This window comes from Squalius cephalus (genome assembly GCF_949319135.1).
Source record: "Squalius cephalus genome assembly, chromosome: 15".
NCBI classification, from domain to species: domain Eukaryota; kingdom Metazoa; phylum Chordata; class Actinopteri; order Cypriniformes; family Leuciscidae; genus Squalius; species Squalius cephalus.
Window position 1 is genome coordinate 25048676 of NC_137136.1, and position 27353 is coordinate 25076028.

General features: G+C 37.4%; 1 protein-coding gene across 5 annotated transcripts in view; it reads left to right on the plus strand.

Moving 5' to 3' along the window:
* trak1a (trafficking protein, kinesin binding 1a) overlaps nucleotides 1–27353 on the plus strand; it is a 74787-nt gene that overhangs the window by 10773 nt on the left and 36661 nt on the right. For 2 of the 5 annotated variants that reach the window (XM_079893820.1, XM_079893818.1), the window contains exons 2-3: nucleotides 5755–6044; nucleotides 23747–23941. Coding sequence is in view for 3 of the 5 variants with exons in the window: in XM_079893819.1 (XP_079749945.1) it covers nucleotides 19180–19183; nucleotides 23747–23941 (199 nt within the window). In the remaining 2 variants the exon portion in view is untranslated. Of the gene's footprint in view, nucleotides 1–5754; nucleotides 6045–18986; nucleotides 19184–23746; nucleotides 23942–27117; nucleotides 27268–27353 lie in introns of those variants that run through there. The other 3 variants (XM_079893819.1, XM_079893816.1, XM_079893817.1) reach the window with 2 other exon arrangements.

The following is a 27353-nucleotide window of genomic DNA, read 5'->3' on the forward strand; positions in this document are numbered from 1 at the left end:
ACTGAATGGCAACACTACTAGGGCTGCACGATATTGGAAAAAACTAACATTGCGATATATATATATTTTTTATGTTCTATAGCTGAAACTTGGCAGGCACAAACATGTCACAAAAGTGGAGTATTAAAGGTCCCGTTCTTCGTGATCCCATGTTTCAAACTTTAGTTAGTGTGTAATGTTGCTGTTAGAGCATAAATAATATCTGTAAAATTATAAAGCTCAAAGTTCAATGCCAAGCGAGATATTTTATTTAACAGAAGTCGACTACATCGAACGGCCCGTTTGGACTACATCCCTCTACTTCCTTCTTTAATGATGTCATTAGAACCGTTTTTTGACTAACCTCCGCCCAGAGGAATGCTCCCTCAACTCTACTGGCTACTTGCGCACTTCTTATAACTTACTGTTTACTCAGCTCTTACGGTGATTTTCTGAAGTAAAACTGACGCTTCATCTTTTGTGTGATGTACAATAAACTTTATTAAACTCATCAGTATATGTTTGATCATCATTCAGACAGCAGACTTGTAGGCTATTAATAAATAATGGATACATAGCCTACAAGCAGATGACAAATACGTTATAATAACCGTAATTAAACTACTAAACTATACCTGTTCCATCTCTATACAGCACTCTGACTCTGTAGGCATTATTGTCCGACTCGAAATGAACACCATTACTGAGAGTTTCTGATATTATCATCATTCCGTGAGCTGAAATTGTCCTGAGAGACTGTGCGCGAGCTCATGAAGCTCCGCCCCCTGTGTCGTCCAGCAGCAGCTCATTTGCATTTAAAGGGCACACACTAAAACAACGCGTTTTTCTGTGCCCCAAAAAAATGACAATTTAAACATGCTGTAAAAAATGATCTGTTGGGTATTTTGAGCTGAAACTTCACATACACACTCTGGGGACATCAGAGACTTATTTTACATCTTGTGAAAAGGGGCATAATACGGGACCTTTAAGAAATAACATCATCCATATTCTTTTTTTCTCCTTTGTTTTTCTTCCCGTAAAACAAAACTCGACGTTGATCGTTCTTCTCAAGTCACGTTTGATCTTGTTGTCTGGTCTGTATGGATCACAGTATCCACTACGATCCCTATACTTGACATTGCACATTATGTCTGTGGAAAGCGCTATATAAATGCAGTCCATTTACCATTTACCATTTACCATGTGATGTGACTATCACAGATGCGCACATCGCGATATCGATGCTAAAACGATATATCGTGCAGCCCTACTCCACATAAACTTTATCTTAAGAGCTACTCTAAGAGTAGCATTTTACAGTTTCATTCAGTTAAACTAGTGTCAGATACACAGAAGTATAGCCAGTTGCTTTAAGTTTATTCACTGTAAAATCCAACTGTGATTCTAACTAACACTTTTAAGTTAACTTTACTTAATGTCTTAACTTAATTGTAAAAATCTAGTAATTTGTACTATTCACATACTATGCTTTGTTTACTCATAAAACCCAAGTTAAGATTAGGCCTAATTGATTGGTTTGGGTGTGTTTTTTTGAGGCGGGGAAAATCTTAATGGACTTTTCACTCATTTCCTCCACTTCTGCAGTTATTTTTCTCTGTTTGCATTCACTCATTTCCCAAAGTCATCTTGAATGGTGAAATTTGATCAATTGATGCAATTACTTGAGTCACACAGACTTCAACATTCAGCCTGCAAAACACAACAATGGTAACAATTATATTTTATTTAAAGTAAATTAACAAGTACTCTCTACAGTTCTTTTTTAGTTACTAGTACTCTTGTGTAAGTGAACTATACTAAGCATTTGTCAGTACCACATACTATTCCTATTTCACTGTACTTGTTTTTTTGAGGCAATCGGTTTGCATGCTTTTTTTAAGTAAGTCCAACTAATTAGATTTTACAGTGTACATCTAAATCCACAGTTGACCATGAATGTACCATGGATGAAAACAATGAAGACACTTTCAAAATCAATAAATTTCAGCTAATTCCTTCACTACCAATTGATGGTTTAGAGGGGAAATAAAGAATGTGTGTAAACACAACCAAAGGCACAAATAAATCATGATTGTTTTATTTTAATTTTAGTGAGAATTTTTTTTTAAGTGTGTGTGACAGGAGCTATTAGTCCAGATCTCTTCTGCAATGTCTGGATGCCATGGAAGCCGCACGTGGTTCGGTCGCCAAACTGAAAGTTTCTTACAGACTAATAGTGTGACAGAAACCCTCTGAGATTCCAAACACAGTCTCACATATAGATCAGAAAATCTTCTCGCCTTTTTTATTACTTATTTGAAATAGAAACACACTAATTACATGTTATGTAAATAAAATAATCACCCTTGAACATCTCACAAACGTGTAATGCTGAAGTTCAGTAACAGCTTTGCTAAGTGCATATTTGGTTATTGTGTTGTACACAAATATTCCTTATCATTTTTTTATGACCATAAAGAACATGACGACCAAGATCGTCTGGCATAACTGTCAGCTCTCTCACACACCTATTAATTTACACAATACTGATGACTTCACACTTAAAACATTTAGAAAAAGTGCTTTGGCAGACTATTTCAAACCCTTCTATAGTTGTATTCCCTCTGATCTGACCTTCCCATGTGTGTACATGGATTACGTTATGTGTTACACTGATGAGTGAGGAGGAGTGTGTTGCTTTGGAGTGAGGGAGAACTAGCGTTTCAAGGTTTTACTGCCCTCATTTATTCAATAACCTGTTAATCATGTGCTTGACCTTTGCACTAAGTTTGACCACCTCATCAAGAGTCATACTGTTGATTCACAGAACCTTAAAAGCACTCAGTTTGGATTCAGAATGCTGGTGCACTATTGGAAAAGCCATGTTTCAAGAGAGAGTTTCCACAGAACGATGCGCTATTGAGTAGAGCTACACGATTGTTAAAAGATTGCGATCTCGATTCAAACACCCACATGATCTCATTCCTAAATGACATTGATTCGGCTATGTCTATTAAACTTTGACAAAATCCCACCGGAACATTAAAATCTGAGTTGCCGCAGAACCAGACAGAGCAATTATCATTATATTCGAAAACAAAAAAAAATCTTGATTCTCAATTTATCCAGAATCGTGCAGCTCTACTATTGAGTATCATTAGGAAAGGCTGCCAGATCTGTCAGATGGTAAGCTTGAGAGAATACCCACGTCATGGTCACGCTCTTCATGGCTTCATATTACATGAGCTCATAATTCTTAGTGATAAATAAGTGAGAATGGACACCAGTGCTTTCTGAATGGAAAAATCTGTTCGTATGGGTGTTACTGCTAGAAATTTGATTTATGAGCCACATTTTAATTCTTCCAGTCTAGCCTCAAGTGAAACTTTATTTTAAAGCAGTTCCACTTTTTTTTTTTTTAGCCTATGTAATTGTTAATGTTTACTTTGTCAGAAGTAATTTAATATTTTAAAACTTTAGATTACTTTTATCTAAGAAACTTTAGAAAACTTTAGAAGTTTTCTGAGTGTATGTGAGTCTTCTGATGTGCAATGGCTTTAAAAGGGATAGTTCTTTTTATCATCATTTACTAACCCTCATGAAGATATTTTGAAGAATGTTGTTAACAGTTTTGTCATTACTGACTCATCCAAACAACACTCAAAATATCTTATTTTATCTTCCACATAAGAAATAAAGTCATACAGGTTTAAAACAACATGAGGATAAGTAAATTATAAGAGAAGTTATATTTTTGGATAAATAATTCCTTTAATGAATACATGCTAGTTTAAAACAAGTTCAATTAAATCTACAGCATCTGAAAAAAAAAAAAAAAAAAAAAAAAAATCATGTGAAAGTGAAAGTCTTAGAGGCTAGACATTCCATAGAGTTCAAAAGGTATTTCTGGTTATTAAATCACATTGTTTGGTTAAATCACATCTATAAAACATATTTTCTAGGTGAATGAACATCTAATAACACATAATCAGCATAATTGTGGGTGAATTTTTGTAAGAATTCTCTTTTTAGTATTCTTATCATGTCAAGGTTTTTATTTTATTTTTCCTTATAAATCACACTGGTATTAACACATACTGCATGTGTTAATGGCCTCTTGTGGCCATACTTTCAAGCCAGCGACTCAAAAATTCAAACATGTAACCTGGTGCAGTGTCTTACCCTATAGACTTTCATTGTATGCATGATTTTACAAACTGAGCGATGAGGCAAATTCATTTTCTGTTGTAACCAACAGCATCTCTCACCAACTGTTCACAGTAAATCATTGCCAGCTTCTAAAGCCAGCTTGTGTGTGTGTCTGTGTAATGTGTCTATGTGTGTGTGTGTTGGCCCTAACACCAGTGCCTGATCATTCTAGACCATTCAAAGAATGATGCAACAAACCGCATTGTGCTTTAATGTCTATTACTACACACATTACTTTTCTCACTAGCAAATCCATTCAGCAAGCTCAACCGCATATTTATCAGCAATAGTCTTTGTTAGCACAGTACTGCTTTAACAATGAATTCTACTGTGTTGTGGCCTTGGTTGACCAAGACTGGGATTGATTGCTGTAACATACAGCACAGCTCTGGCAGACATGGCAGTCCTAATGGCTTTGTCTGGTCGATTTAGGGTTAACTGCTGGTCCCAGTACAGCAGTAAATCACAGCACTGACTGAATGGAACGCAGGCTGATTTCAATCTGTATCAGCTAAATGAATTGTTGTATTGATTTGTAGGGCTTTTCTGAGATTCTTTGTGGCGTTTGCTGTGCATCACATATGGTAGATTTGTTTATCCATTTATAATAAGTGTCCAAGATAAGTATGTAACAGATCCACTGGAGGCGAGTGCAGACAAACCCAAGTGAACAAAATAACAAACTAAACAAAGACTTGACTTAACTTCTTAAACATGAACAGAACTCACCAACAGCGGTTACGCTGACAATACTCGACAAGAGACAATGGAAACATGAGGGCTATTTATACACAAAGACTAATGGTACCTGAAATTACAAAATTACAAAATAAAAGACATGAAACGTGAAAGTGAAAACAAAACCCAAACCAACCTGGAGGACAAGAAAAAAACTTTTAAAAATCTATTATAAAATGCTTGTGCTAAGTTCTTTGTTCTAAAGTTCATGTTTCACATTTAAAAATAAAAAAGCTTTATGCCATTTACAACAAAAATTGTTAACTTCTCAAATGTTGTTTGTTATAACAGTCAGGTAAAACATGAGTAACCAGATCTTAATCATTATTTTTTATGACATTTTTAAATATATTTTTCAAAGTTAACAATATTTGACATACCTCAGGAATTGCTGCACCGCATAATTCTGTTGGCCATGCCACATTACTTTGATTTGACCAAAGTTTTTAAACATTTAAAAAAAGGCATAACCTTTTCTTGTAATTCCTTTCCAAAAAAAAAAAAAAAAATTGAATTAATAATAAATATTTATAAAATATTTATAAACATTCTGGTGTTTTGTTTTTAAGAAATATAATAAAAGATTATGCCTTTTATTAGTAAGTAATAAAGTTTTATTTTCAAGAATTCCATCCTTTCAATGAGGATTGTTTCTTGAGTATAATATCAGGACAGTTGTTTTCTTCTGACATTTTTGACAAGCAGAAGGATATTGATGCTGAGACTCCTTTCAAAATCTGTCAAACCTATTATTCTTATAGACAAACCTCCATCCTGTGACTTGAGCGACTGTTGGCTTTACATTACCTTCCTCTTCCTCTCCAGATCCGTCCTATCTGAGATGCTCTTGATTCTCTGACAGAGAGTTAGCTCGTGTCTGCTGTTTCCTATGGCTCCTGGGGTTGACCTGTGAAAAGCAGTCAAGCTGGACACCGTGGTATCGCCCCCCACTGCCACAGCCTCAGCCCTGCCCGCCCCGCTCTCCCCCCGGAACCCTCATCAGTGCCTCTGGAACCCACCCGCCTCTGCTCCAGACCACCAGGAGGAGCTGTATGTAAGCGAGACCACTGCCAATGATGCCTCCAGGATTTGCAGAGATGCAGGAACCATCACAGGTCAGAGTGTACAAAGTTCGGGGATTGGCCCTGTCGCAAATGGAACACTTCATATGCATTTACGATCTTGTGGACGACCGATGTGTGCGCGTTATCGCAAAGTCCATGAGACCGTAGGGTGTCCTATTTTGTCATTGTTGGCTGCTCGAGAGCGCCTCCTTTGTGGTCAATATGCTCACTCACACCAACTCAGAGATCCACTTGTTGATGATCACACCTTGGATTGACATGATTGGTTACAAGATAGTTTGTGACGTCAGAAACACCAGCGAAACAAAGCACGTTTTTGAGAGTGTCTTTGGTTCACTGCAGTTTTAAGGAGAAAATACTCCGCAATGGTGTTGAAATGGTTTGACTTAAACCATATTAAAAACACCACATAAGCATATAAACAACATTTAAAATCTTGATTTTCACCACTTGGGGGACTTTAATGTAGACTTGGTGTAATTTAACTGATAATAGTGAAGAGGTTACAAAAGCATGAAAATGACCACTTTTATACTTTTTATACTTGCCTAGTACTCATAATTGAACAGAAAAATGTATGTGACACCTCTGTTAATCTGACAAGTGTCATTATTGTCACAGTTTGGGAACATTTTTCCACAGTGATTTCCCTTTTAGGCCTGTTTATGGATGGTTAACAGTAAAACCATTCTTGCATAAATTGCCACATTCATACAGTGAACCGGTATGTGAGAAGTGAGAAATTATAAATGTCTGCTTATTGAAAAGAAACCGGCTGCTTCTAATAAGCCTTTCTGAACTAAGTGAACTATGAGACTGAACTAAGTGTAGTAGCTCCCTTCAGTTTTTCAGCATGAGTAATGCTACATGGACAGCCTACACACACACACACACACACACACACACACACACACACACACACACACACACAAACACACACAGGGCCGTTTGGACTCCATTATTTATGAAACTAGGCCACTTCAAGAGGCATAAAGTTTATTACCTGCCATGCGCCAACACTGATGCCTGACCTGTGCTGTCATTGGTCTCATGTTTCTTCAGCTTTAGTCCTGGATTCTGTCATTATGATCTTAAAGATGATGAATTATTATTATTATTATACACACATTCAACTGATCTTGGGTCAGCAGTAAAAGACTTGTAAATCATTTCTCTTAAGACTGAAACAAACCATTTTTCCTCTTGGTAATACGTTGGGAAAGAGCTGACCCACTCTCTCTCGCTCTCTCACTTTCCACTCATAGTGTTAAAAATAGCTGTTGTCTAGCTGGGATTGTGGCTCTTTGTTCCAGTGTTGTAGAGGTGCTCAGGTCTAGTATTTAGACTTCAGTGACGATATGCAGACATCCGGGGTATAAATAAGTTCTTGTGTTGTCAAAAGTACTTGTACTTTGGTACCAAGTTTGTACTAAAATAAAATAATTTTTACAATACCAGCTTTCTTTAGCAGTAACAGTATAGTACAGAATCAATCTGGTACCCGCTAGGCGGCTACTTTCACGCATTCTCGTGCGTATTTGTATGTATTCTGTGTTAAAAGCGTCAAAGGTTTCTCTTTACAAAGTATTTTCTGAAGCATTGAGCATTCTAGCCGATTGAGTGTGTTAGTCAGTGGCTAGTCTGAGGTTTTTAAGTTAGTCAGAAGAATTCTTTAAATACTGCTTAAAGCGCCCACTTTTTTAGCGCAAACTCAGGGACTATAAGTAAAGAGGAAGTGATGATCGGGTAACGCTTTGGCTTGAACTGTGGCGGCTGTATCAAAGCTGACAGAGTTTGAAAGCTGAGACATTGTTTCATTTCAAAAGTAACAAAGCACAAATCTTATTGCGACTGTTGGTTCAGAGACGTGCTACAAATAATGTTTAGTGAAGTTTTGTTCAAGCATTAACTGAAAACAGCCTAGACTAAAAGAGTGATCTGAGATTTAAGAATCACTATCAGGTCAAATAAAATGAAGATCGTTTAAAATTGATTAATCAGCATTGTCAACCCAGCTTGGTGTTGGTATACCGACTACAGAAATGTTGGTATTTTGACAACACTAATGCAGGTGCCCCAGATTCATGCCATTGGTTGAGCCAGTGCTCATGTGTCGTATCTGTCAAATTCTAGGGACGTTTATAGTGTATTAAAAAAATGTGACCTGCAATTAATTAATCGTGTTGGATTTGCTTTTAGTGTCTGAGCTGAGTTTGTATTATGGTTTTGAAAGGAAAGTCCCTCCACTGGTGGTCTAATCTAATCTGGCCTGAACCAAGCTTTTAAAGTTCAAAGATCTCATCATGCGTCAACGTTAATGACTAGAATGGACTGCTCAGTGTTCATTGTCTGGTTTGCATTATGGAGTACTCATTCATTTTCATTATAGAAGAATACATTTTCATCAGGTAAAAGCATCTCAATCCATTTTGTGTGTGTGTGTGTGTGTGTGTGTGTGTGTGTGTGTGTGTGTGTGTGTGTGTGTGTGTGTGTGTGTGTGTGTGTGTGTGTGTGTGTGTGTGTGTGTGTGTGTGTGTGTGTGTGTGTGTGTGTGTGCGCTTGTTTATATTATTTATGAGGATATAAAAAAAATTGTATAATGGCATGGGTATTACACTGGTATTACAACGGAAATGTGGTTAATTAGGACATTTCCTGAGTCCTCATAATTAAAATGGCTTAAAAACATAATGGCACACTTTCGGGTCTTGTGGCCGCCGCGTGTCCGTTAAGTCCATGAGATCGTAGGGTGTCCCATTTCTCATTTTAGGTTTCAGAAGGGTGCTAGCGAGCGCCCCCTTTGCGGTCGATATGTGCTCTCGATGTGCACTTTTGCCGAGCCCGCACTGATGTAAGCTCCACAACAGACTTCTTCCCGACAAAGTGGCTTTACGTCACGAAAGTGCGGACTCGTAGGAAGACCGTGAGTGCTTAGGATGCCATTTGGGGCAGGGCCATACTAAACATTAAAAATGTTTTTAAAAAAAATATTGTAACAAAAGTTTTCTTTGATGGTTAGGGGATGGAATACACAGTTTGTACAGTATAAAAACCATTACGCCTGTGGAATGTCTTCATAATTGTGTGTGTGTGTGTGAGAGTGTGAGATACTGTGGATAGCAGTGTGTTTGAATAGGAGTGCACATTCAAATGCTTTCATTCCATTCATTGGAGATAAATGCCTTACACCAAATTAACGTAACTGAATTGTAACTGGCAAGTGTAACTGAATTTTTGGCACCAGTTTTTGGCTGTCGTAGTTTTTCCCTGTTGTCTCCTGGAGACACATTGTGTGAGGCCTTGACAAAAAGGCTCTCATGAATTTTCTCTGCTCGTCTTTAAGGGTCTGTAGTTGTGTAACCCTATTATGTTTATGTGTGATTAGAATTCAAACTGAAGATGAACGTTTTTGGTCACTTCCTTAGTTTACAATGTCCCCAGAGAAAAGGGGAGGATGGGAAAGAGATCTCGGATGAGCTTCTTTCTTTCTTTTTTTTTACTCGACTATTTTTTGTCAGGGTTGTAACCAGTCATATTTGGCTGAATTTTTTATTTGATCCACAAAGTTCGGTAGCATTTAAAATGAGTTTGGATTAAATTTATTTATTTAGACAAAATGGCCATTTTCTAGTAAAGGAAAATAATTATCAGCTTATCAGTATCAGCCTTAATTTTAAAGGAATAGTTGAGCCAAAAGTGAAAATCATCCCATAATTTACTCAAGCCATCCCAGGTGTATGACTTATATGACGTATATGTCGTATATGATGGCGGAAGGGTGACCTCTGACACGATGTAGGACGTATGACATGGGTGACAAGGTGAGAATTTACGCATGGAAGCGCAGAGATAGAGTAAAACAAAACGCCGGTCACAAATTAGAAGTCTAAAACGAGAAGTTTTAAAGAAAAATTAGGATTTCAATAGGGAATTCAGGTTGATTGTGACACTTTTTCCAAAAAGTGTCCCAATCACCCTGAATTCACCCCTATAAGTGAAGAGGAGCTACGTCATATAGGTCAGAGGTCACCCTTCCGCCGGATCTCGACTCTCTTGTGAAAGTGTGTACAGCTGTTCCCGGAAGCCAGTGATTATAGTTTCTGAAGTTTTAAATATGGATATTTTTCTTACAAAAACCATCGTTCCGCTTCAGAAGGCATTTATTAAAGGGGGGGTGAAATGCTATTTCATGCATACTGAGTTTTTTACACTGGTAAAGAGTTGGATTCCCATGCTAAACATGGACAAAGTTTCAAAAACTAAGTTGTACGTTTGAAGGAGTATTTTTGTTCCAAAAATACTCCTTCCGGTTTGTCACAAGTTTCGGAAAGTTTTTTTCGAGTATGGCTCTGTCTTACGTAAGATAGGGCGGAATTTCCTTATATGGGTCCTAAGGGCACTTCTCCGGTAAGATCGCGGCCGCGCGCGCACTCGTAGACCAGAGCAAGAGAGTGAAAGCAGTTCGCCATCAAAGCGCCCTGCCCGGCTTTTGGGAAGTCAATGTCACCAAAGAAGTGTGTTTTTGGTTGCCAGGGCAAGACAACCCTGCACAGATTCCCAAAGAACCCAGCGTTAAGGAACCCGTGGATGGAGTTTGTTTTCCTGAGCATAAACGGAGTTGTGTAAAGACTGTTGTTCCCTGCATTTCGACGATGATTGTTTTATAAACAAAGCCCAGATCTACGGATTTGCAGATCGTCTAATGCTTAAGGATCGAGCAGTCACAATGATAAAAATTCGCGGTCGTGCGTTGGAACCGGACGGTGAGTAAAACTGTTTGTTGAACAAATGTCTCTGTGTGTTGTCACTAGCTTGGCGCGTTAGCACAGCTAAGCTTCGCCCACACGGCCCGCCCCCAGCCGCTCGGTTTTTTCCGGAAAGACTCGGTACAGCCTATCTTTATGTTAAAAATTTAATAAAACAAAATACTTTTTGGAGATATGAAGGATGCAATATTACTCTATAGGTACTCAAGATTAACAGGAGATTGAGTGAAAATGAGCATTTCACCCCCCCTTTAACCCACTGGAGTCGTATGGATTACTTTTATGATGGATGGATGCGCTTTTTGGAGCATCAAAAACTCTATTCAATGCCTTTACCAAGCTGGAAAGAGACAGGATATTTTTTATTATAACTTTGTTTGTGGTCGGCTGAAAGAAGAAGGTCATATACACCTAGAATAACTTGAGGAAAATTTATTGTGGGTAATTAAATGAGTTGAGGGTGATGGGTTGGTTTTGTCTAGGGTGAATACTTTAACGGGAATCACTGACTATGATATTGTCCATTCAAGACCCTTTGTGAGATTTCCTCTGCAAATATCACAGATTCTCAGTTGGCTGAATTTGCATAATGCAAATTCTGTGCTGCCATTTCCTCCTGCTCCTGACAAGTAGTCCTTAATGAAACAGCGTGAGACTTCCTTCCTACTCATCACCTTATAAAAATGTACAATTTACCAGTTGAGTTTGCTATTGATTTGTTGGGACGTCTATAGTACTGTTACTACAGGAATCATAGCTAGATTTTGACATTCTTAGAAGTTGCTAATATGGGTGCTTTGACAGGGTGTTGCTACTAGGATTGTTAAGGCGTTTTTTGTTGTTTTTAGTATGTTGTTATGGTGTTCTGTGTGGTTGCTGTCAAGACATTGATACTTTAGGCCATGGGTGTCCAATGTCAGAGTTTGACACATGTGGCTTATGGGATTTCTATACCTGTTTATCGTTTTCCAGGGGAAAATCATAACTCTGATCACTCAGTAAGCGTCACAGATACATAATTATGAGATCTCCTTCAAACATCATCAGAAGAAGCTTTCAATATCTTGGTTTCCAGTTGGCAGGAACCACAGCGTATCATAGCCTTGGAAACGAGCAAACAAACTGGGTCAGAGATTGCAGATTCCACACAACCTAAAAAGCCTCGAACGAGAGCATATTAAAATGCGGATAAATCAACTCATTAACTCACAGTCTGTAAGTGTCCTCGGCTTTCGTTGTCAATTGCGCTCGTTCCTGTTGCGTGTGCTCAAACTGGCAACCCGCGTGAGCATCGAGTCTGAGGAGGGGGGGTCGGGGGAAACAACAATCTCCGATATTTTGAATTTGGACTGCATTTAGTGCAGTACGTATTTTGGACCACTAGCTGTCATTCTTACAGACAGCACCTTTAAGTATTAGTTTCTGTTATTTTAGTAACTTAAAGGCACTGTATGTAAGTTTTGCCACTAGAGGTCGCTTTTTCAAAACATAACAAAGGCGTAGCTGGATGGCGCTGTGAATGAGCATGGAATCATGGGAGTTGTCATCTTCACCTCCACAGCCGATGGAAAGCAATCCCACAGGAAAAAGAAAAAAGTTTTATTAACGTTATTGTGGTATGAAGCCTGGGACATTTTACGTTGCTGTTTTTATCATGCTTATATGCCGCAGTCGACCGCTGCCGCTCCTTTTGTTTTGTTGTTTATTTTACGTTTAAACTAGGGCTGCACGTTTTCAAGTTTTTCATTAACCGTTAACCAAGGCCCTTAGCGGTTAATACTCGGTTAACCATCTGTGCGCGCCGCAACCCCGAGATAGGTGTAATTTGCGGGTGGGACATGTCCCCACCACTATTTTCTAAGGTCGATATTGTCCCCACCACTTTTGAAACATCTCGCGGCACGAATACCAATACAAATAAACAAAACATCTCCAGTTAACTAGCAGAGCATTCATTTCGTTTTTTTTTTTTTTAGACGATCTAGCGCTGAAATGTTTTGTTTTTTAAATCAAGTGATCAAAGTGCTCGTTGCCGCTGCGATCGAGAAGGGTCTTGTAAAACGTGCTGAGGTATTATTAATTCGTGGCCACGAAACAATTCACCTGAATATTCACCAATTCACACACAAAAAAAAAGGAATAAAAAGCTGTACGAGAATAGTCGGCCTTCACTGAAGAGCTATCTTCACAGGTAAGAAAAACAGTTTAATAATTATTATTAATTCGTGGCCACGAAATAATTCACCTGAATATTCACCAATTCACAAAAAATAGGTCTTTAGCATTCACTAATTAATAGTATCAAACTGTTTTTGGCCACGTTGTAATTCGTTAAATCAAAATGAGGGAGGGAATTAGTTCAACGTGTCCACGATTTATTAAAACGAGGGAACAAATAAGTCGTCGTAACAACTAATTATTTAGATCAGTGGACAGGGCACATAAGAACAAACAGTGAGAGAGCCCCGGCCGCGCGCGCGCACTCTCACCGCCTTCAAACAACACGAGCGCTGTAGCCTATGCTCTCTCTCCCTCACGCATATCAACACAATAGTAAAAGGTCAGAAGACCGATTGTGTTTTATAGATTAGTAGTTTGTTCATATAAAGTGTTTGATTAGCAAGTACATGTTTAGGAAATGCATAATACAAATTGTATGGGTTAATGTAACGGTAAACGGACTCTGCGGGTAAAACTGTTGTGATGAAACTGCGCATGCGCGGGGTAAAACTGCTGGGGTAAAGCTGTGGCTCTGCAGACAGATATTATTGTGCTGCGATCAGTCTATGGCTGCGATCAGTGGCGCGGATACTATGTTTGTTTCTGGCTCACGCACAGCCTTCACTCTCGGACGCGCGCTTTCTTTGCCCGCTTCATATTAGAAAACTGGTCTAGCGGTCTCTGGTGGTGCAAAAATGTATTACAACTAAATTCAATGCACGCCATTGACGCCACTTAACCGAGCAAAATGTTTCACTCGGTTACGCAATTTTTAACGGTTAATCGGTTAACCATGGACACCCCTAGTTTAAACGTTTAACGCCTGACTTCTTCGTCCTTAAAGTCCTTCTTCCCTGAACTTGAACTTTGTTGCAGTTACGTTTGATCACTTCAATTCACATTATTATTTTTTTCATTTGAATAAAACAGCTGCAAGTGATGAATTATTACTCATACAGGCCACTTTATCTGGTGAATTAAAATTGAAGGGTAATGCAGCGCTTTTTTACCTGGTCAAAACAATCATACTAAAATACGTTTGAGTGTGTTGAAAGTCGTAATAATGTTACTCTGTGCGTTCACTCGGTGAATATCATATTAATAAAAGCTGGATGACTTGTGTTGCTAAATACATGCAGTTTATTTTAAAATATAGTGTATGGTGGAGAAAATGGTGTATTATTGTTAAATAAAGCTCTCTCTGATTTTGCTGTTAGCCACTTGACAAAATAGTCTTGTCTCTGAGGCATGGTACAAACATGTTACTCACGGTAAATCAAGAAAACAAGATATTCAAACAATAAGACTAACCGTGATGGGCTATATAACAATGACTAGTTTTCTGTTGATAAAGGTATCCATACATCACCTGTCTAATTAGACACATCATTTATTAAATCAACTTTGATGTTTTCTATGGTTTCTACGGAAGTAAAACCGGAAATCGAGGGTAACGTGGATATGACGTCACTGGCAGGCGAAGCACTGACACGGGCCGTTACACTGGTTAAAATTACGGATTTCTCTGGATTTAAACATTGTTGGAAAAATTTGGGATAATGCAAGTACACAAGTCAACAAAATATATAACATTGTTTTGAGTGGTTTTTGGATATTTAAACCAAAAAATCTTACATATTGTGCCTTTAAACTAAACGAAAGTGAGAAATGTTTCCAACTAGATGAAATATAATTATTTAAAATTTAGTTAATGCTTATTTTATTTCAAGTAATGAAAAATAATACATTATCATGGTTTTAAATTTAGTTAACGGCAATAACCCTGATCCCAGGTTAGAGCTCTCTGTACTCCATAGGTAATAATGTCTTCAGTCAACTTGATGATACATTGCTTAAAGGAAATGTGGTTGGGTTTTGTGACCAGCCCTTCCTCCACTGAAGGACAGGACAGACGGTGAATGAGTGAGATCATCGCTCCACCCCCCTCACGGCATTGTGTTTTCAGTGTTTGGCTTTCATTTGTGATAAGATACGTCGGTTAGAGTGTTGTAATGCCACAGGCAGCTCATTAGCATATGGAAAGCTTTAGGTCATTTAACCTACTTTTCTTTACTCTGGACACAATATCACGGCACACTGCCATCTAGTGGATGTCCAGGGTTAATGTGACGGCCGTTATGTCCCATTTTCAAGTATATATATATACATTACAGCAGGTCAAACGACTATGAGCAGAGCAGTATAACCTATGTTTACTTGTTCTGTTTAATGAGGGTTTGAGATGCAGCAGTCAAACTTGTCTGAAGAGCAGACGCGTATCTTATCTCTGAGCTGGCTTTCATCTTTGACCTTTGACCCATATGCATTAAATGAGTTTAAATAGTTCTGTTACATGTTTTGTCTTTTTTTTTATTCAGTCCATTTGCTACGGTCTTTGTCGTAAAATTGCATTTACATGTAAACAAGATGCTTGTGTTGTAATGTGAATGTGTCAGATTTGCAGAAACATGCTCTGGGAAGCTCAGACATTTAAACGTTATTAATTAAAGCTTGATTATTTAACAGGATGCCTAACAGGACTGAACATAAATGGATAAAGTGAAGGATTTGAGAGTGATATGTCGGGGTTAGCTTCAACTTTCAGTTTTTGTATTTTTAACCATCTTTTGAAATTAAGATTACATCATATAGTTTTTATATTTTTAACCATCTTTTGAAATTTGGATTACATCATATATTTTTCATAATGTATCAATCATATGTTTATATAATAAATCATTATTTATGTGTGTTGGTGAATTTAGGTTTAGTGGGGACACTTTTTTCATCTCAGGCAAAAAGTGTCCCAATCAACATGAATAATAAAAAAAAAGAAAAGAAAAAATATATATGGCCTTGCCTTTGTTATTTAAATAGTTATTACAAAAAAAACTGAGTAACTTAATGGAAATTCAAATGGTTGATTACCAATTGAAACAATAGCCTTCACAATAAAATAGCCTACTATATAATTATTTGGTTGATAAAGTAAAATAAAACGTTTGTTAGAGTTTTTGCGTTTGTTTTGTACCCTTTTTATGGTAGCAAAAATCAACATGCAGTGTCTAAAAATCATGTGTGAAGTTTGTACAAAAAGATGTTGTGACATCAAATGAACCTGTCAAGCTGTCTGTACTTTGCTCTAGTAACACCATCATTAGTGTTGCAATTGATCATGTTACATGTCAGACACCACTTATTCTTCCTCTGGCCACATTCTTATTTTAATTCGAGCTTGTTTACTTGTTAAATTACAATAGGCTCTGAATTCTATTGTCTTCAGAAACTGGTCTGGTCTGGGTCAAGTCAACACTCACACTCATTCAGGGTCAAGTTTGTGTACACATGTGTCTAAGGGTTAACACAGTTTTGTAAAGTCAACTTTAGTATTGTTTTGGCACAGTTGCCAAGGTCACCCTGCCTGTCCTGAGTCACAGCAAAGATTATCTCAGAATTCCCAAAACAGAAATACTGTTTGACTGCCGTTGCCGTGGTAATGTACCACTAATGTGTGGTTTGGCCAGGCTGGTCAGATATTATAAGTAAGCTCAGTATATCATATTGGTTGTCTGTCTTTTTATTTATTTATTTGTATTATTATATTCTATTATATAATTTTTTATTATATTGTTTTATTTTTCTATTTTATTTTATATTATTCTGCTTTTCAACCTTAATTTACAGATATAGAGAGGAAAGAGTGAGAATGAGAAATTTGAAAGCTCATCTGTTGAGATCAAATACTTTTGTGCCAGGACTCTGACAGTAACTGGCCATTTTACTGGCAAATCTTCAAAATGCATTAGAGACTTACAGTAAGATGCCTGTACATCTGACTGGCTCTTTCCCAGAGATTCCCATTCGTCTCCTTATGGCAGTCGTCTGGATGTGTTGCGATGCACGTCTGCGTTTCCCACATGTCCTCTCATGTTCTTACTGCCGAGTCATGAAAACCTTTTGTGTTCTTAAATAAATAGAGAACGCATTAGGCTTTAATAACCAGGTGCGGAATCACCACTTTTAATAGACTTAGTAATAACAGGATTTTTAATACAGTCTATAATAGTCAATATAATTGATATGCTGTGTTAAAAATCCTGTTTTGACTTTGTTCATCTATATTAGTTTGTAAATGCTGTCCTTTCTTTGGAGTTAGAGCTTTAGGTGTGCAGGTAATAAGGTAGTAACGTAATTCCTTTCGCTTAATGAGTAGTGTTTTCTATCAGATAGCTCTCTGTATTGTGTGTTTACCATCTGTTAACCATATCAGTGTCGTGAAGATAAAGCACTTTTGAAGTCACACTGGATAAGAGTGTCTACTAAATACTGTACTTTTACTGTAAACTGTACTTTTACTGTAAAATATGTTGTATAAAGTGTGTGCGTGTGTGTGTGTTTTAGAGTAGTCTGCAGCATGTGGCCAAAAGTTTCACCCTGTTCTGAACTCAAGCTCATGTTAAACTAAAGTAGCAGTCTGTGACATTAAACCACCTTGACATTCTCTGTTTGACTTGTGATTGGAGAGAGAGAGAGACATTCTAGTTATAGTAAGTTATTGCTGTAAGACTTTGTCACAGATCATCATCTGAGCAAATAGCATTGTTGTTTATATATATATATATGTGTGTGTGTGTGTGTGTGTGTGTGTGTGTGTGTGTGTGTGTGTGTGTGTGTGTGTGTGTGTGTGTGTGTATGTATATGTATGTATATATATGCGTGTGTGTGTGTGTATACTGTATATGTATGTATATATGTATATGCGTGTGTGTGTGTGTGTGTATATGTATGTATGTATATGTATGTGTGTGTGTGTGTGTGTGTGTGTGTGTGTATGTGTGTGTGTGTATATATATATATATATATATATATATATATATATATATATATATATATAAATATAAATACCCCTGTATATATATACCCCTGTGTGTGTGTGCTGCTTACCTACTTAAATATATTTTGGGGACAAATTTGTAACCAGAAGTGAACAAAATCTCCAAAAACCTCACTTTGGGGACGTCCTCATTTGTAAATCTGGTATGAAAAATAAAGTAAGGTTTTTTAAAAATGCAGAAAGTTTTGTATGATGGGTAGGTTTAGGGGTAGGGTTAGTGTAAGGGGATTAATATACAGTTTGTACAGTATAAAAACATTACGTATGTGGAATGTCCCCATTTAGATAGCTAAGTAAACATGCGTGTGCGTGCGTGCGTGCGTGCGTGCGTGCGTGTGTGTGTGCGTGTGCGTGCTTGTTTGCTTGCTTGTTTGCTTGCGTGTGTGTGTGTGTTTATTTTATACATAAAAATGCTGCTGTTTTGCTTTTTTATAATTGATAATAATATTTGCATTTATATTATCAGCGTGACAATTTGAGTGGAAATAATTAATTTAAAAATTATAATAATTTCCGTGTTTAATATAATAAATTAATTTATTATTAATATAATAAATAGCGTGTTTAAATATTTGTTTAAATATTATTTATACAGTATATTATTCTGCGAGTCTGTTTATTGTACTATTGTATGTATGCTATTTATTTATATTTATATTTAAATGGTTTATTATTATTATCAGGGTATTATATATTCAATTTATTTTAGATTTTAGTTTTAAATTTCATTTTGAATCCTAGGCTTCCATCGTGGACCCCAATGTATTTATTTTAAGCTATTGTGTGTATTCATGCATGTACTATGTTTTGTTGAGGTTTCTTCTCTTTCTTTACCCCTTATACTTACTAACACACTGAACAGCTGTTAAACTACTACATTTATCTCTGAGGCAGTTCCCCTGAGGCTGTCTAACTTCCTGCCTAACACACGCCCCCAAAACCCCTGATCTGCAGCCCGTTCAGTGCAAAGAACTGTAAGTCACACGTGTTTTTCACGAAAAGAGAAAACTGATCCAGGGTCAGGAGGACAGGAACAATGAGCGCTGAAGTCAACTGGCCCGAGAGCGCTTCAGTCTATGTTTAGTGAGGGCCATGTGACTGGTGTCATCAGCATGCCAGACATGGCTGGGCCGTGTCCGCGTTTGCTCACTGCCTCCTCCCTCGTCTTTCCACTCTCCCTCTCTTCCTCTCATAATCACTCGTTCTCTCGACGCCGTGTCCGATCTTGAAGGAGTGGAAAATGTAAGTTTGGGCGAGTGAAGGGAGTGCCCGTGGCTGCAGCACCATGAGTGAGTAACGTTACTGCTTCTCTTCTCACTGGACTTTTGCTCTGCCACATTTTTCTCTGGTGTCTCACTGTAGACAGATTTTGTGTAGATGTCCTTCTGTGATTCAGGGTTAAGGCCAAGTTGTTGGTCTTTAGGGTTCGTTGAACTGTGACTTTGTAAGTTGGCAGTTTGTACTATGCCTTCAAACAGAAATTTTATCTTGGATTGGAAATTTTCTGTCAGATTCTTTGTTACTTTTAGGGATTTTAGTGTAGTTTTTAATTCTTTTTATTTTATCTATCTGTATATCTATTTCTCTGTCTATCTATCTGTCTGTCTGTCTATCTATCTATCTATCTATCTATCTATCTATCTATCTATCTATCTATCTATCTATCTATCTATCTATCTATCTATCTATCTATCTATCTATCTATCTATCTATCTATCTATCTATCTATCTATCTATCTATCTATCTATCTGTCTATCTGTCTGTCTGTCTGTCTGTAATACACATAAAGTGGGATGTACTGTAAAAGTCTGGCTTCACATTGAAAATCTGTGATTTAAAATCTAAATCTACATTAAAACCTGAAATTGAACAACCATAAAAATGATGTAAAATATAGATAAGGACATTGTATGTTCTGGGCAGTATTTCTGAAATAAGCAAATATGTTAACAATGTTGCGTACTTTGTGCAAAAGGTCAAACGTTCATGTTTCCATTGAAGCACAAGATCTGGATATTTTTCGAATCATGTTGAATAATAAAAGGTTTTACACAAACTTGTAGAGTTCATGCCTCTTTGAAACAGCTTGCAGCTTTACAAACCAAATGTGCTCATGTGTGTGAGAATTTCATAGTATTTGGTGCAACTATATAAAAATTTCAACTTGTCACTGAAAGTGTTTTGATTATATATTCTATCCTAATAAAATTGATAATAAAATCGCTAATTTACAAATTGGACCCCACCCGTAAATGCATGTAGGTAATGTTCTTCAATGGTGAAGGAGACTGGAAGGACAGCATGTTTTCACTAGTGCTGTTGCTGTAAAAATACAAGCCTGAAATAATCACTGGTCATCCACATCCAGCACACACACTCAAACATGCAGTCGCTTTCCATGGCAAAAGGACACACATCTGTCTCCTGTAAACCATTATAGGCTGTTGATTGTTGTCATAAATCTTAGAATTTAGGTGTGTTTATTAGTTTAATGTTGTGATCTATGTACGGTAATGTTAGAGTGTGTGCTGCTGTTTATTTTTTCTCATTTCAGCAAAGTCCTGACAGGTTTTGACCTGCTTTTTTGTTCTTTTCTTTTTTACAGTTGGCTTTATAAACAAAAAGCCTACTCTTTAGTCCGATTTTAACAGAACGAAACCTTCATCCGATACCGGTGTACAGATTTTCTTTTCATCAATCTGAATAAAATCCATGTTTTCACTGCACTTGTACAGATGTTATTTCCATTCTCAGTCTGTTTATATGGCAGATATGTGTTCTGTGCAATACAGAGTAAGTTTCCCTCTCATGGGCCCCATGCTTTCCAGAGACTGTCTGAACCATACAGTCCTATCTCAGCACAGCGCTACAGAACAGGAGGGAAGTTAAATCCTATTATGTTTGGTTTTTCCCTCTCTTTTTTAGAGATGCTTAAATAATTACTTGAACAGACATTTACACAGTCAGTGGGATTGATGACCATGTTTTATAATCTGAATCTCATGTCCTGTTCAATCTTTGCTGCATGAATTAACCAAAGTCAATCCCCTTTTTTATTTGCTGTGGGTATCCAAAGGTTCAGTGACTAAAGTGCAAATCCATGATGATGACATCCAGAACACCGAAACCTTTCCAGAATAGTTCCATTCTCATAGGGGTTTGCCGAAAATGCTGGTGTTGAGTGTGCATGAGTAAGTTCAGTTCTAGAATGAACAATGTTGGATTTCTGCTAAATATTACATCGCTTCTTGCACATTTTGACATTTTCCAAGTGAAATGTTCAGTGAGTGGTGCTAAAAGCATTTCGAATTTTCTCTGAAACAGATGAACATGAATCTGGGAGCGTTTTATTGCATTGGTTTTTGTGCGTATTACGGCACAAAAGGAGAAAAAAAGACAAATTAACACCGTTGTTCAGCAAGGATGCATTAAATTGATCAAACGTAAGAATACAGACATTTATAATGTTACAAAACACACACAAAAAAAATATAATGCTGTTCTTTTGAACATTCTATGCATCAGAGAATCCTTGAAATATTGTATCATGCCTTTTAAAAAGCAGCAAAACAACATTGTTTTCAACATTGATAATAAGAACCATTATTAATAATTGAGCACCAAATAGTTGATGATGTGACACTGAAGACTGGAGTAATGGCTGCTGAAAATGCAGCTTTACCATCAAAGGAATGAATTAAAATATATTAAAATAGAAAACTTAAATTGTAATAAAATGACAAGCCATTACATTGTAATTATAATTCACTAAATTACTGTTTTTACTGTTACAAATAAATGCAGCCTTTGTTGAACATGTTATGCGACTTTCAAAAACAATAAAAAGCACAATTTTTCTAAACTTTTAAATGGTACATTTTTGTAGTTTTGCATAAATGTAGGTTGCCACATTTTTCCAGTTAACCTGTTTTGGAACTATGTGTGAGCATACCTGTAATAAACACTTAAATAAAAGACTGACAAACGCTTTCTACTGTACCGAATGTTTCTTCACTTTAAAGTAGTATTTTAACAGAAAATTACAAACAGCAGCTTTGAAATCATGCAAAGTTCATTGTCAGGTTGCATTATATTTGTGGCACAAACTTGGTGACCTTGTCTAAAGGTGAACACTGCTTTTATCTTGGGTCAAGGAGTCAGCACTGTGCTACATGCCAGTCTCTCTCTCTCTCTCTCTCTCTCTCTCTCTCTCTCTCTCTCTCTCTCTCTCTCTCTCTCTCTCTCTCTCTCTCTCTCTCTCTCTCTCTCTCTCTCTCTCTCTCTCTCTCTCTCTCTCTCTCTCTCACACACATATTCTCTCTCTCTCTGCGCTGACCGACAGTGGTTTATCTCTTTGGCATTACCGGTGTAACGGGTTTGCATTGTTTCTGTGTGCTCTCAGTAATGTAGCCACAAGGCCTGTCCCATTCTAGAGGTTAAACCCCTGTGCTCGGTTAAACACGAGCACGCGGCCTCCATCACACATGGTGGTTGAGTCTCTTATTTGCCACATATATTTCAGTCCTACATTTCTACTTGCAGCAATTTAGTCGTTTCCTACACAGAAGAGGGTTATAATGATATTGGTGGATTGGAATAAGGGCTGGTTGTCTGACGGAGGAGAGGCTGCAGTGTTGAACAACAGCATGTTGTCTGAAGGGAGGATGGGCAGAATAAAATATTCTGTTGAGACTGTGGCCGCTTGATAATTAGCTGTAATGTAATGACGTAATGTTTGTGTGCTTATGAATTCAGAAGTTGAAGCTCAGTATTTTTTTTCACCATCTGTGGGTTTTATCATTGTTTTATCTATTGTTCTTGGCTTGTCGTTTTAAAAATATTGCCATTTGCGTGTTCATGAGAAACTCAAAAGGTTTTGTCAGAAAAATTTAAACTTAGTTGTGTAGTTCTTCATCAGACCACTAGAGGTCAGTCTAGATTCACACTTAATGTATTTTCATGTATTGCATTTAGTTTGACCCCAAGCGTGTGTCTTTGATGTCACATCTAGTAAATTGTTGGTGTTATTACACTCTTATCACACAGTTATTACAACCATACATGCTTCATTGGCTTTAAAGAATTTATATGGTATTTTACTGTGGTGGTACATTAGATCAGTGAAAGTATCAGATGGCAATACCATGGTACTTTTTATATATTTTGAGCCCAAAATGTATTTGAATACTTTATGCACTGTGTATGGGTGTTTCTGGGCTATTTTTGCAATAAATGGAACCCTGTCCATCCCAAGCTTGATTTTAGTGAATGTATAAAGTCCTTTTTGTATGTATGAAGTTCACACGGTAACACTTTACAATAAGGTTTCATAAGATAACATTAGGAACTACTTTAGTTAACATGAACTAAGAATGAACAACACTTCTACAGCATTTATTAATCTTAGTTCATTTTAATTTCAGCATTTTTATTAACTAACATTAACAAAGATTAATAAATACTGTAACAAATTTATTGTTAATGCATTAACTAATTACTGTTCACACAGATATCCTAGAAGAGTAACCACCACCCATATTTAACTACCAAAAAGTGTTTAAGTATTTTTGACTTCATTTTGAACAATTTATTTGTTGTTATATAATTTAAAACCAAATTTTTTTTCAATTCTGTGGGGAATTTTAAAAAAAATAAATTGTCACATGTTGTTGCAAATGCACTGACTTCAAAGACTAGAGTACCAGAAAACATGGTTGTACCATGTGAAACATGATTATTTTTAGCATAGGTTTTTTTCTTCTTCTTCTTCTTCTTCTAGTCAGATTCATTGAGCAAATGTCTCCATTCCCTGGCGCCTGATTGTTCTCATCTTTCTCTCTCTCCTTGTCAGATGTGTGTAACAGCACTGATCTTCCTGAGGTGGAAATCATCAGTTTGCTTGAGGAGCAGTTGCCTCATTATAAGCTGAGAGCTGACACGATATACGGCTATGACCACGACGACTGGCTCCACACTCCTCTCATCTCACCCGACGTCAACCTCGACCTGACCACAGAACAGATCGAGGAGACCCTCAAATATTTCCGTAAGCACAGAATCACTCTCTCATCCGGTTCCTCTATTTTTCTCTCTCACATCCACTGTTTTTCCTGTCTCGTTCTCTGTCACCCATGATGAAGTTATCTTTTTCCATTGACACTGTTTTACTCAAAATAGTAACAACAAATATCTCACACATGCACTGACACACATACATGCATGCTTTCCACCATTCATACATGCTTTAACAATGCTTTTACATAAGGGTTACCAGTGAGCATTGCATTGGTTGAACATTTCACTGTAAAATTGTTGTTTCAACTTAAAACTAAAACAAAAAAGTTAGTCTTTGTGCTAATTGAAATATCCAAGTTGTCACTTAGTACAACTTCACATTTTAAGTTGACTAAACTTTTAAGGTAGTATGAATACTTACTATTTTAAGTTGAAACAACCATTTTTTTATTGTTGCGTAATTTATTTCAACAAGTCTAGAATAAAGTATAGAACCATTCAAATCTTCATGATTGTATGGCTGAAAGATTTTAAAAGCTTCATTACATGAAACTTGAGATACTTGAGATATAACTTGGCTAATACATGTGCAATTGTTGCCATGTGACAGCTGTGTTTGGTTGCCACAACACTGGGTCTCATTGCTTGGCAACTGCCCTACACTGCTGGTCATTGGCTGAGTCTGCTGTCACTCACAGCACCAGTGTTTATAGGTCTGATAGCTCTATGAGGTCAGTTCCTTTGCCATGATCTGTCCTTGAGTTTGAGGTTGAACACTTGGGTCATTTGACCACATGCAAAAAAAAATGTATTCGGTATTTAACAGGAAGATTTGCAGTCGACCTTACATTCTCAATCTTTTTAACCACCTGTGTTGAAATAGTAAAATAATTGCAGCCAACAATGTAGAGGTTTTAGCTTCCCTGGAAAATTGTTTTACATGGATAGGCCTATGTAAACGTGTTCCAAAATGCCCAGTGCTTTAAGTAGAGTGGAGAAATGCCTTCAGACATTAAAATTCTGGTTTTGATTATTGTCGTTCAGTGTACAGTGTACAATCAGACATTGTAGATCACAGATGTACAGTGTGTTTGTCTGTTATTCACACTGGTTCATTAGGAGCTGATGCCCTGGATTTGATGCCCTGGATCTTATGAGCTGTCATACAGCTCTTTCACATATTAGCTAAAAATAGCTCAAACTGAGGCCCAACTCTGAGTTGGAGAGGGACTGTGGCTAACATGATTTTAACCAGTTTTTTCTCAGTGCATGTTAAGTAATATATGCAAAAGTTCTTTTTTGTTAAAAACCAACTCATTCAGAAACGGACGCCACTACTGTTTGTTGCTTGGAGATGCACAATAGTTGGCTGGATGCCGGCCGAACTTAGCCCCGCCCACAACATTTTTAGGTCGGGAAGTTCGGTCTGGACTTGATCCGTTGCAGAGAAATTATGCTGGAACCAGAGCTGTTCGGACCAATCAAATTGTCAGGGCGGGCTTTATATGATGATGGACAGATGATCAATAGTAACGTAATCATCCACATTACCAAAGAGCGCTTGGGTTGAATTCGTTTACAACAAAGATGACTGCCGCTGGAGAATTGAGATTTCACGAGTTCACACTTACAAGTAAGTCACATAGAATAAACGCGTATTTGACGACGTCAGGCTAGCACAATAGTTGATTGTGGGTTTGTTTGGAACTTTTTTTAAGCAAAAAGACTCACGTAAAGCTGTGCTACGTTATCCCACCATTTAATTTGACAAATAAAGTGACAGGTTCATTCATCGGTCATACGATTCATCATATATATATATATATATAAATCACTAAATAAAAAATTATATTTGTATACAGAATGAATAAAGCCTATTTTTAGCTCCTATTTTGCATTTTGACATTATTTCCATGATGATTTGGCACGTACCTCCCATTTATCTTTATCTTTATCTTTATCTTTACATAATATGAAAAATGTCTCGTTAATGCAAATTATTTTCTTTTTATTTGTTTTATTTCAAATGTAAAATACATTTGTAAGATACTGATTTGGATTTATTCTTAAATTGCTGATTTTGTTTTAATTGCTGCATCGTTAAAAACGACTAAATTGCTGCAATTTTTTTTTATTTAAAAAATGTTTTTTTTTTTTTTTTTGAACAATTTTGAACAACTATGAACAATTTTCATAGCCCTGAAAAAAATGTCAATGTAAAAAAATAAATTAAAATCGATTTATAAAATTAAATCAGAGGTGGACCCATGGTAATTATAGACATGATTTTCACCTTTGTCATCCTCATCCAATCATTCCTCATATCACACAACTCCATAAATCCATTATCCAACCAGCGTGATGTCATCGGTATGAGCCTGCTGCTGGTATCAGCCGATGAGGTGGCAACTGGAAAGTCATCAATAGCAGGTCCACGGCACAGGAAAATGACATCACAGCTGAACGCAAGCTTGCGATTGGATGATTCGTACCGTTCAGGAATAGTTTGTGGTGTTCAGAAGAGTCAAACAACCAATGGTATCAAATTAAATCAATAGTGTTTAGTTTAGCAAAGAATAAACCTTTGTAAAGAATAAATGACCAAGGCTTTTTGTAGTCTTTTGCAGCCTATTTGTATCTGTTCTTGGCACAGTGAGTTGCAGAGAGTCAGCTGCTTCTTTTGGCAAGCAGACAGCAAAAGCCTGCCATCACTGTACCAGCCACTTACACTTGAGCTGAGCAGCAAAATGAAATATCCCATGCATGCAGCACTACCGCTGCTATATGTGTGGCAGAAAAGAGCAATGGAAGAGTGCAGGAGGAAAAAACAAAGGGAAAGTTAAGCAACAGAGCACGTGCAGACACCAACACAGTCTGGAGTCAGAGCCAGTTGCCATGACAACCTCTCCAAAGGGAGGCGCCTTGGAAACGAGAGATGAGGAGACGGGGTTGGGCTGTGACGAGTGCTTAGAGATGATGAGAGCAGCTCTGATGAAGTGTGCTCTGATTGGCTGGCTTTGGGTAAGCCCTGCCCTCCAGAGTGTGATACAACCTTGACTATAGCAGTGCAGTTTCTTGCGCAACACTGCTGGCTTTTAGGGGCACTGCATTTTTCTCTCCCATCATCTCTTGTTCTCTGACCTTGTGTGTGTGTGGAACGCATTGCGATTAGTTAGTGGTGGATCTGGCTACCGAGCTGTTGGGAAAATGGGCGGCCGTGGGTACATGTATGTGTGTGTGACCTCAGACTCCGGACAGGAGAGGCTCCAGCTCGCGACTGAAGGAGACTGAGCATGCAGAGGTTTGTGGAGGCGGATTACTACGAGCTGGACTGGTATTATGAAGAGTGCACTGACGGTAAGAAGGAAAAATCCTGTCCGCTGCCACTGAGGGGGAGAGAGGGGTGGGGAGAATCACCCATGAGAATTAAACACTTTCAGAAA